General features: G+C 44.1%; 1 protein-coding gene across 1 annotated transcript in view; it reads left to right on the forward strand.

Annotated features, from left to right (window-relative positions):
- Nucleotides 1–12,313, forward strand: part of Fbn1 (fibrillin 1) — a 205,486-nt gene that overhangs the window by 147,272 nt on the left and 45,901 nt on the right. The window contains exons 33-40 of the mRNA XM_038330599.2: nt 3,820–3,942; nt 4,092–4,214; nt 5,621–5,746; nt 7,647–7,769; nt 9,396–9,518; nt 9,830–9,994; nt 11,700–11,768; nt 11,862–11,987. Coding sequence (XP_038186527.1) covers nt 3,820–3,942; nt 4,092–4,214; nt 5,621–5,746; nt 7,647–7,769; nt 9,396–9,518; nt 9,830–9,994; nt 11,700–11,768; nt 11,862–11,987 — 978 coding nt within the window. The remainder of the gene's footprint in view (nt 1–3,819; nt 3,943–4,091; nt 4,215–5,620; nt 5,747–7,646; nt 7,770–9,395; nt 9,519–9,829; nt 9,995–11,699; nt 11,769–11,861; nt 11,988–12,313) is intronic.

The following is a 12,313-nucleotide window of genomic DNA, read 5'->3' on the forward strand; positions in this document are numbered from 1 at the left end:
GGCAATAGCTAGATTTCTGGATAAATCCACGTCCCAGGGTCTCTGTTCCTTTCACATGAGAACTGGTCCTGGCAGGTCTCAGAGGCATGCGCTTCTGCACCAACAGCCAGTCATTTCCTCCGGCTGTCTTATCACGGCTTCTCCTCCACTGGCAGTCAGCCTGCGGAAACTCTGTGGGTGTTCACTCCAGTTAATCGTTTTGGCTCAAATTTTGACCCAAATTAAGAAACCCAAGTAGCCCTTGCATTTGGGCTGCCACATTCACTTCCTCAACCCCTCGTTCTAGAGATTCCCGGTATGTTAGCCCCGTGGGACCAGGACCCTTGGAACGGACCGTGTCTGGGAGGCAGAAAGGCAGGCATTTTTGTATGGGTGGCACGGACTCTCTCTGTATGATGGCTGGGGGAGGCTACGGAAGAGGTCACAGCACACCCATGCCCAGGTGACAGATTTCTGGGCTAGGCAGAGCCCTGCTGTGGAGTCTGCTTGCAGCCCACCCTTGCTCTTCAAGGGGCCATGCACGAAGGACCTGTGCGAGTCTTCATGACAGAGAGCCCATGGGGCTGCAGAGGCAGCGGCGTCAGCCTGAATTTGAATTTCATTGCTTTGCTTTGCTTCCATTTTTTCTGAAAACTGGACTTTCTGTCTGGGGCAAACTTGTGAAAAATACAGAACATTTGTACAGAGAGAGATGTTCTTGGCACGCGTGTACTATTCCCTTCATGCTATTGAAGAGTGTTTCAGTACAGTGCTTTTGTTTGCTCGTTTTCCTTATGGCTCAGTTTCCCCTCTGTTTGCCAAAGTCTGTCATGGAAACAGCTCATCAGTAAGAGTTGGTGTGCGTGCGTGCGTGCGTGCGTGCGTGTGTGTGTGTGTGTGTGTGTGTGTGTGTGTACACATCCATACTCGTACTGGCACTGTTAACTCAGAAATGCATTTGCAGTGTGGGACCTGCCGTCTTTCACATCTGCTTCTTAACACACCGAGCACGTAAGCTACTAAATGATGAATCATATTTACAATGTGAAACTTGAATATGACCCTTAAACTGCTCTCCCCAGGGATTCCAAAGCCCATGGCATGCAGCCTATCACAAACAGAATTTTTTTTCACCATGAAAGCATGACTTAAATATCTAAAGATATTTTCTTGAATTAGAATTTTATATTACGTTTTAATGATAATAATTAAAGGAGATTCCTCAATCAAAAGAAGTGGTCCTTTTCTTAAAAGCATGTGAAAATAGTGGTATCTGGGCCATTAGACACCTGGACAGGGGGAGAGAAAAGAAACAGTTGGAGCCTGAATGGTCAAAGAACATGATATAGATGTGTGAAAATATAGTCACACCCGTTTTGCACCAGTGGATGTATTCTAGTATAAAGAGAAGAATGGACAGTGTAGGATTACAGCTCAGCAGGCTCTGAGGCACTTTGAAATTATAATTGGTGAAAGGGGCTCATGGATGTGTCTCTGGGGCTGATAATTCTTGGCATTTCAACCTTTAAAACTTTTAAAGATTTAAAACTGAAGTCACTGAGCAGATGATCTTTCTTACACATCAGTATCCCAAAGGAAGTGTCGGTGGACAGGGAAACTGAGTCATGGTTATCCTACCTCTGCTTTTTACTGGCTGTGGGGCCCACTCTCTGCTTTCTCTGAGAATTTAAATTAAATTAAATTTTCAAGAGCAGAATGCTAGTTCTTTCCACTTAGAAACTTTCTGGGTTCTGTTTCCATTACTTTTCTTGTGGGGATGGACCAGCTGATAGAAACAACAAGAGAGAAAGGGTTTATTTGCCTCTTGACTTCAGGAGACATTTCACCATGGTCGGGAGGCACCGCAGCTGGGAAACTCTGCCTGTGATGGTGGTTTACAGATTGGCCTTTTCACATCTTGGCTGACCAGGAAGCAGATGTCTTCTTTAAGCTCTGCCCAAGTGATCACATCTGCTACCCAGGCCATGGTATCAACCTTCCCAAACAGTGCCATAGCTGGGAAGCGAATGTGTACACACAGGAGCTTGTAGGAGATATTTCACACCCAGAGTCCAGTAGCTTTGTGATGTCTGGAGGCTAGCGCGCGCACACACACACACACACACACACACACACAACACGTGCACGCGCACAGCAGCTCCTTCTTTTCACCTAAGGTTATTTGCCGACTATTATGACAAGTATAAGAAGGAAATTAGGAGCCGGGCGGTGGTGGCGCACGCCTTTAATCCCAGCACTCGGGAGGCAGAGGCAGGTGGATCTCTGAGTTCGAGGCCAGCCTGGTCTACAAGAGCTAGTTCCAGGACAGGCTCTAGAAACTACAGGGAAACCCTGTCTCGAAAAACAAAACAAAACAAAAAAAAAAAAAAAAAAGAAGGAAATTAGGACAGAACTCCACCAAAGTTGTGATTTGTGTATTTCTTTCTGAGACACGTGACTATCATGCTTGGGACATCTGTGTTAGTTCTTTGGAGTCTGTTAGAGCAGCACAGGAAGACTTGCTTTCTTGAATGCATATGTGACATTCAACACAATTATCCCTACAATGGTTATCCCTACAATGTCTTTCTTTGTGTCTGTGGATATGGTAGGCTTTGTTGCCCAGTGACTTAAGGCTTCAGCCACAAGTTCAAAGCTGTGTGTCTCCATTGCCCTGCCCCACTACTCTGTCAGCTCATGTGATAGTGGAGACCACATTAAAATTAGCTTAAACCACTGGCAATGATCATAACAATATTCTTTACTATGTATTTTCATGTCACGATTATTGGTGGCATTACAAAAGAATTCTATAAGAGAAACCTGTTATTTTATTTTGTGTTTGAGCCCAAGGCCTTCATTCTAGGCTGAGGATGTAACATTTTGGCAAGCCGCCTGTTTATTAGTATTTTAGAGTGGTTGAACTGAGCTTCATTTGTAAACAAAAGGGTAAACAGAGCTTGTTTACCTGGCGTCTTTTTCAAGCCACTATTTGAGTGATCACTGAAAACTTTTGCAACATTTCCTATGGCTGTCTCATTCTTCTTGACCCAGTTTTTGTAGAATTATAGCCATGCGTATTTGTTCCTAGTAAATGATGGGGTTAAGTATCAAGGTAACCCCTTCTATGTTGAGTTTGTTTGAGGAAACAAAAAAAATCACCACCTCTTTATATAGTCTATCTTGGCTAACTCTGAAATGAAATTTCGGGGAAATAAAGAATTTTGAAGTCATTTTTGATCTTTGACTAACTTCACCTAATCTGGTATTTCTTTTTCTGAAAGAAGTTCTCTCTAGGTTGACTTGAGTTTTACATGAAATTTGTAAGAAGGCTTAGGCTGCCAGGAAGCTAAGAAGAGTTGCATAGCTCCTAAAGCCACATTTTCTGCATATGATTGAAGTGATGATACCTAAAATATGGATCTGATAAAAGTAAAATATCATGGAAGAACAATGCTTTAAATTTAAGAATAAAAAACATAATTCAGAAGTTTTCTGATTCGTCAGCATTATATTCCTATGCCTATAAAGGTGTGAAAGTGCATAATTACCTATAGTTGTCTTAAAAAAACATATATTGCCAATAAAAACATGACCATGAACACTAACCAAAGCCACGGACCTTTTAAGTTGTTACTTGGAGAGAGGTTCGCTTTGCTGAGAGGTGGCTGGGTGCTCCCAGAGAATGGAGGATACCACAGCAAATGCAATGACCTCATCCTTCCCTCTTCATAAATGAAAATGCAAAGCTGCTCAATAGGGAGCTCATCTGTGGGGAGACTTACGTCATCAACACCATGCAGAACTTTGGTCTAAAGCGCTGGGTTGTCTACTTTCCAGATATCAATGAATGTGAGATCGGAGCCCACAACTGTGGCAGACATGCTGTATGCACCAACACAGCGGGGAGCTTCAAATGCAGCTGCAGTCCCGGGTGGATTGGTGACGGCGTTAAGTGCACAGGTGAGCTGGAAAAAATAACAGAAGCTGCGTTCATGAACTGCGTGGATTAGAAACACGGAACTGTTCATTTTATAAAGTAAAAATTTAATTTGTGTATTACTCGATGCAAATGCCGTGGTATTGATAATGATGTAAACTTTATTCTCAAGATCTGGACGAGTGCTCTAATGGAACCCACATGTGCAGCCAACACGCAGACTGTAAGAACACCATGGGGTCGTACCGCTGTCTCTGTAAGGACGGCTACACGGGTGATGGCTTCACCTGCACAGGTAGGCTTGCTTTGGAAACAGCTGTGGAGCTCTTGTTGGAAAGCATAACATCCCACATCAGGTCAACAGTTCTTTTTTTTTTAAAGACTTGGGCATGCCAGTCAGGTAACAGAAATGACTGCTTATCTGAGATTAGATCCCCGTGGAATGAAACCTTGGAGGCAAGTCACCAAGCAACCCTTTAAAAGCTAGCACAGTGTGATCGTGTCTGTTTGTCTGTCTGCCTCTCTATATCTCTCATCTCATATGTATGCATATATATATATGCTCACATACATGCATTGTATGAACATATATATTGTACACACATATGTACAAATATACATCTATATGCACATATATCAATCTATATAATGACATTACTGTTCTAAAGCAAATCACAGTCCCTTTTATATGTGTCTACCTTTGTGCTTTGGTGACTTGCTGTGTGTATCACAAGGATAAGCTTGTTGTAGGAAGACACAGAAAGGTGTGCCGTTTCTGCTGGAGATGAACAGTACAGACTGTCCCCCCTCCTCACCACTACTGTGTGTTGGCATGGCAACAGTTCAGAGTTGCTCTATAAGCTTTCTTTCACTTTCTGATGTACTCATGAAATCATCTTCCCTCTTAGTTCTAATTAAAAGTCACAGAGTTACCATAAACTTGCCCTCTGAATTTGAATATGTATGATTACAAAAATATGTGATTGCATAATTTATGCGGATCGTTACATGTGTATGTCCACAAAGACACTTCTTGTGTCAGGACGTTAGGATTAGATAAGATAGACCTGTTGGCAATAAATGGGTGATGTGACTTAAAGCATAAACTTAAATTAATTAAATACACTGAAGCACTAATTTCTGTCTGGCACTATGAAATTATTAATAAGGTGTCAAGTAAGTATGAGAGAAGGTAAGGGTCACTGAGCGACTTACTGAAAGTTTTTACCATCGCTGAAATCATCTCTGCCCAACCCAGGGATTAGTATCTTGAGGAAAATACTGAAATTATACTTATTAGGCATCAGTGCTTCGTGTGCTTAGTATAAATGTTTGTGACCTTGCCACTCCACCCCCTCTGTCACCTCTTTTAGCTAAGCCTGCCGCTTGAGACATGGCCACGCACTTTCAAATGTGCCTTCTTCCTGTGCAAAGGTCTTCACCTGAGTAACGAGTTTGACTTAATATTCACTTTGCAGCACTCGTGATAATTTAGCATTCAGAGCTCCAGCTCTGTACCCCATACTGCTGCATATTCGACACTGGCATTCCTAAGAGAAAACCAGTGAATTTGAATTCCTCAAACAGGAATTATGATGAAGTACAGTTATACTCAGGAACTTGGCAGTTATAAAAATTATAGGACCTGAGGCATTGGAAAGCGCGTGGCTGCAGAAGCATAGCCTGTGTTTCTGTCTGCAGACCTCGACGAGTGCTCCGAGAACCTGAACCTCTGTGGCAACGGCCAGTGCCTCAACGCCCCTGGCGGGTACCGCTGTGAATGCGACATGGGCTTCGTGCCCAGTGCTGATGGGAAGGCCTGTGAAGGTAACCGTGGGGAAACTGCAAGGAGCCTTGCAGGGCTGGATGAGATATGCTTATTCAGACATTAGGGCTTTTTTTTTCTAGTTTAAACTTAAAATGTGTTTCAGTTGGTAGAGAGGTCTGATGGTTAGGATTGTGATCTTCAGGAGATCTAGAAGTGCCAAGAGTCAAGCCTCCTGGCATGCCTGTGAGGGATTATCTAGATCAGGTTAACTGAGATGAGAATCATCTTAACTCATAAGGCTGGGATCCTGCATTAGCTAAAATAAGAGCAAGCAAACTGAACCATACCGTTCCTTGTTCTCTGCTGCCTAGCTGTGGACACGATATGGTCAGCTGCCTCAAGCTCTCGTCACTGTGGCTTCCCTGACATGAACTTGCATGAGTTAAAATAAATGCTCTTAATGCTACTACTTTGGGGGTGGGGTGTATTTTGTCATCCCAACAAGAAGAGTAACTAATACAGGGGGTTAGTCCTCAGGTAGACCATTTCTAGTTATGCAGAGAAAATCTGGGCCAAGTGATCTGCAATGTGAGAACACAGGATGGACATTAGAGAAATAGAATGACCACGTACACCTAATTCAGTGTGACTCAGTTGTCCCTACTTCTAGAAAAAAGAACTGTGAAAGCACAGGTCCCCTGGTGTTCTGTCTGAGGGGTGTCTGGAAGCACAGAAGGGTGGCTGTTAATCTCTGCTGACCTCCGGTTTCCACAAGTCAGGGTTTCCAGATAATGATAGCAGAGAGTTTGCTCCGTGTGTAGAATAATGTCCTAAATATATCTTAGAACATTCTCTAAATAGCTCATGCATGTAGACATGGAACGGGATTTGACATGTCCCTGGAGAGGAATTCCCTGGAATCGCACCACTTGCTTCAAAGTACTGTCTTTCTGGGGCGGGCTGGTTGGACAGGAACCTGTTGACTCAAGAAGAAGCCAGTTAGGAAACAACAGATCCTTCTCCTTCCTCACACTTGTCAAATCTAAGCGCACTGTCTTCATTAAAAGTAATGAGGGCCTGCAGTGGACTGAAATGATCTCAGGAGAAATGATAAGGAGTGGCAGATGCTTAGGCGAGGCCCCTATCAGTGCGTTAGCCAATAACTGTTCCTTGTCAGACAGATACGAACTCAGAATCGTCTCTCAGCTATGGTGTACACACTGATTTCTGTACTACCCTTAGTTATGGAACCCTTGGGTGTTCTTTATCTTGTTCATGTTCAAACGCAGCACTGGTATAAAGCTTCTGAGGCAAGAAACTAGATGACAGCCTTGCTGGTGAGCCTAAAACCTTGTTTGCTTCCATGTTTCCCAAACCCAGGGGAAACAGGTATTAAACCTCCTCTCCTGACACAAACAGGCACGAGGCAAATGTTGCTTCTCTTAAAACGTACAGGAAGCTTTTGTTTGTTTGTTTATTTTTTCTTAGTATAAATCATCACCAGCAGAGTGGTCATGCCTAGTTAAAGCAGTCTCCGGTCTGAAAATGATTGTAGGGACAGAGGATGAAATTGAATTTTAAAGTTGTCCCAAAAGGGTCTTAAAACTTTAGTTTTCCACCAAAATTGGGGGATACATAGGTAAGAACAACCCAAGGATTTAGTCTACCTTGTTCTGTTTGGCTCTTGCTTTCCAGAAGTACTGTGGACTCATATCAAACGCCACAGAGATGTTCAGCCTAAAGCTTGCCGTGTGATGAGGCCTGAGGAAGCAGAGCCCGTCACAAGCAAGGCTTCTGTGTGCAGAAAATGCCACACAAGTCTAGGGACTGCTTAGATTAGTATCATGTAGACTGCATTTGCTTAATGCCAATACCCATTGCCTAATCTTATTGGATAGTTTTGAAAATGGACATTAAAAAAGAAAACTTCTCCCTCTTTGTGTAACTCCTCCTCCCCAGATATCGATGAGTGCTCCCTCCCCAACATCTGTGTCTTTGGGACGTGTCACAATCTCCCAGGCCTTTTTCGTTGTGAGTGCGAGATTGGCTACGAACTGGACCGAAGCGGTGGGAACTGCACAGGTAAGGTGTCGCTCACGTTCAAGATGGGGTCCCAGGTATCCCAGGGGGTGCCGTTCCTGGGGGGCATCACCCGGACCACACACGCTTCAGAGGAAAACGAGGAGTGAGGCCTGGGCCTGATGAGATGTGAGACCACAAAGGAAAGAGCCGGGTTCACAGGCCTGGGCTTGAGCTTGGGGTTCCGGAGGGATGTTTCTGAGGTGCTGTATGACTTCCTGCCATTTTCTTCCCTCCTTGACCGTCTTCAGAACTTCCTTTCAAGGGCCGTGCCCTGGGGTCTCTGGTTTCCCTTGTACATTTCCAATGCAATGCTCACACCTTTCCACCCCTGCTTCGGGTACTGACCTTCAAGGTGCCTGATAAATGCGGGCTGCCCATGCATTTCCTGTGTGTGGTGGTGGTGGTGGTGGGGGTGGTGGTGGTTGGGAGTACAAGGAGGTGGTGAGGAGTCTGAGCATATGTATCTGGAGGCCATAGTCCCCATCCGGTGTCTCCCTCCATTTCATTCGGCGAGACATGCTCTCTCATTGAACCTGGACAAACTGGCTGGCAGGAGTCCCGGGGCTGTCCTGCTTCTTCCTCCTAGTCCTAGGGATCTGTGGGTGCAGGGGTTCTCAACTCAGGTCCTTGTACTTGCATAGAAAACACTCCCCCCACTGAACCATCTCCTTAGCTCTGTTTAATATACAAGTCATTTTTTTTTTTTTGTAGAGCCAAGGATCCCAGGGACCACAAGAAAAAAAGATCAGAAAAATTACACACAAAAAAAGCCACACAATTCTCTTTGGTACCAAGAAAAGGCTGACAGTCATGGCCAGTTTCTTTCTTGGTCAGTCCCTCTACTGAAGGTACAGAGGAGGCATGTCCTGAGGACATGAGGGTTTCCAGACGACAGGAAATGGCAGCCGACAAGTGTCCCGCTCCCCCAGGCTGTCCTCTCCAAAGCCGTTTGTCTCATTTGGTGGATTTCTTAAGCATTGAAAATAGAGAAGAGGACTGTACAGAGTTAGAATCTGTCCAAAAAAAAAAAAAAAAACCCATGTCCTAGATATCTGGAATGTTGTAGCTATTTTTGGAACTGAAACCAAAAGGGAGATGTCCAGGACAGCATCGGTGCAGAGAGGGCCTCTGAGCCTGAAGAAACACGCTAAGCCTCCTGCATGTGTGTTTAGGGAAGACAGTGCAGGCCGTCTGCTCCCAAGTGTTTCCTGGGACATCTTGCTCTAATTTGACAAAATAACATGCCACACATATTAAATGTATTGTTTTTGTAACCCTATGTCTGAAATTTTTGGTTGACCGAGGTCAAAAACAATGTTTTGTCGTTAGTTACCTTGAGTGGAACATTTTTCTTAGCTCCCAAGTTCTATTTCATTCTGGTGACAGATTTGAAGAGTAAACACAGCTAGGGGATGGGGGGGGGGGCGTGGATCAAGATTGCGACACAGCTCCTTCCTGGGGAGGGGACTTTCAGAGGTAGGAGGTTGCATCACTAGACATAATTGAACCTAAGAATCCATCGGTCCTTGTCAGACTAGGTGTGACCGCCCTTGGTGACGCCAGGCCACGCTGGCTACTAGGTAATTCTGCCCGGTTTTTTTTTTTTTTTTTTTTTTTTGGCTGTAGATGTTAATGAGTGTCTGGATCCAACGACCTGTATCAGTGGGAACTGTGTCAACACCCCAGGCAGCTACACATGCGACTGTCCGCCTGATTTTGAGCTGAACCCAACTCGAGTTGGCTGTGTCGGTAAGATCCTTAAAACTTTTCTGAGGCACATTTTCTGAGATACATACTGTTTATTATTTTTAAGGTATAACTGAATGTTTCATTTCTGATGTTTTCAATTATATAGACATTTAAATTTTGCGCAATCATATTGAATACTTTGAGCTTTCTTTCCTGAAGGAAAATGACCAGTATACATCCTTAGGTACTTTTCAGCTTCTTAATAAAAGTAATTCTGATTTTTAAACACTTTCAGAAATGAGTTTGACTCTTTATCCCACCAGTAAAAAGAATTTGCCTGACATTTTTGTTTGTTTGTTTATGATAAACAGATACTCGGTCTGGAAACTGTTATCTGGATATCCGGCCCCGAGGAGACAATGGTGATACAGCCTGTAGCAATGAAATCGGAGTTGGTGTTTCCAAGGCTTCCTGCTGTTGTTCGCTGGGTAAAGCCTGGGGAACTCCGTGTGAGCTGTGTCCTGCTGTGAACACATGTAAGTGGACACCCTCCAGCCAGCTGTTACTCCACCTCGGAGCAGTTTTCTCTAGATCTATAAAGGAGACGCAACTGAAGGAGGAACTAGAGTCTGTTTACCATTCAAGCCACTTTGAGTACACGACAGTCCAAAGACTCCCTATTTGACTTGCCCTAAAAGCTAACATAGGGCAGGGAGTATCTCCTAGTAAGAAGAAATAATTAGTATAATGTTCCAGGGCTGTTTTCAAGTATATTTGAATGGAAGCTTCAGAATTCTATTTGAAGGATATAAAGAATATACCTCCTTTATAGGAGGCTTCTATTTTGTACTTTGATTTATAACCAAGTATAGCTAGTCTGGCCAGAGTCAGTGTCTGCTGCTTCCAGGTCATATTGGGATAAATGTTGATTCATTTCTTAATGAAGGGTCCTCAAATTTACTCCTCAAAATATTCACCAATTAAGTTGAGAATAGAAAGAAGAAGTAGACAGAGGCCTACCCTCTAAGAATGTTCAGCCTGTTAGGCAGGATGGGACCCGAATGGGAGAGCTCTAATTCAGCATCAGCCTCAACCACCAGCAAAGAAGAGTAGGCGCAGAGTCATGGTTGACAGAAAACACACACCAGGTTCAAGTTAGGAGTCTCCGAGTGGCGGCTGTGTGACCTTGGGCTGGTTAGCGTCTTAGGTGTGAGTGCAATCACTCAGGCAGAAGAGAAGGCAAAGCCTAGCAGGGGCCACCTTTTCTTTCCTCTTCAGAGAGAGGGGCTTAGTTCACGCTGAAAGTGGGTGCTGACCACTTTCTGAACTTCCAAGCTTCGCTTTGAAAAGCAGAACAATGGCCTAAGTGAAAAAGAGAAGAAGAAGAAGAAGAAAACTAAAGGGGGGTAGAGACCCAATGTCGTCAGTAGTAAGAAAGGGCAAACCCAGATCTGGATTTCAAAATATGGAATCCAGCTTTATAAATTAATAATGATTACCAAAAGGTCACTAACTCACTTAGAATGGGAATTTAAACATATATTAATGCACATGGTTTTATAAAGCCAGGGAAAAGGCCAAGCTCAGGAAGACTGATAATTATGAAAGAATGTGTCTAGGGTTCTTTAGAACGATGGTACAGCCTGGGTCCCTGTCATTCACATGCACAACACTGAAAGAAATGTTCTGTGTGGACCCTCATGGCTCGGTGAAGGACTTAATAGATGCTGAGGGGGAAAAGCCTTGTTTAAAAAAATAATATGGGTTTTAGCATCACATGTGTGGCACAGAGGAGTGAGAAAAATATCTAGACATCAAGGAGGGCAGTGGGATGAAGTTGTGAATGAAGACTCTCCCAAGCTCTGTGTGGACGGGTTTTAGAGGCAGGCGGTGATCATATGAGGGGGACGGGTGTCACCCAGGAAGGCATGCTAAATACACCCAGAACAGCGTGAGGCTGGCAGGAAACAGAAATGGGGAAGAACCCTTTTTTAATAGCAGCGGTAAGATAGAGAACGGAATATCTTACAAGGACGTATGACCAGGAAAGTAACTGCAGGCTTCCGAGATCGGCACAGCAGCCTTGTGTTTGGGAAGCAATCCGCATACGCTAAGATGCTCAGTTGCTTTACATGGCTAACTAAGAGCCGAAGATTCTGGAAAGGTGGCATGTTCTCTAAGCTGTGTCAGCCTTTCTTCTGAAGATATCAGGAACTCACGTGGAACTTTCTGTTTCCATAGCTGAGTATAAAATTCTTTGCCCTGGAGGAGAAGGTTTTCGTCCAAACCCCATCACTGTTATATTGGAAGGTAAGTATTTCTCCTTCGTCTTAACACGCATGCCTTTTGGATGACCTGGGTTGATTCACGTCCTGAAGACATGCTTTGTTATCCTTCCGATAGACATCGATGAGTGCCAGGAGCTTCCAGGGCTGTGCCAAGGTGGGAAGTGCATCAACACCTTTGGCAGCTTCCAGTGTCGCTGTCCAACTGGCTACTACCTGAACGAAGACACACGTGTGTGTGATGGTAAGGGAGCCCTTGTGGGTATGTTCTTTCAAATACTGAGGACCGACTAACACCCCAAACCAGGATACAGTTATCCAGAAACTGAGGGGTTCACAGTCTAGCTTCATAGGCCACACTTGAGCTAAACCATGTTCTTTAGAGAATCAACTTTCACTAGACTGGCAAGCTTCCTATCTCTGTGTTCAGGGTAGTTCCGGGCTCGTCACCTGTACAGGTGTGTTCAGATAAGCCTCCCTTAGAAGGCGGGCCTTTGTTTTTAAGATACAACCAATGGCCTTATTCACTCTTTTTTTTTTTTTTTTTTTTTTTTTTTTGGTTTTTCGAGA

Source organism: Arvicola amphibius, chromosome 5 (genome assembly GCF_903992535.2).
Source record: "Arvicola amphibius chromosome 5, mArvAmp1.2, whole genome shotgun sequence".
Classification (NCBI taxonomy): Eukaryota; Metazoa; Chordata; class Mammalia; order Rodentia; family Cricetidae; genus Arvicola; species Arvicola amphibius.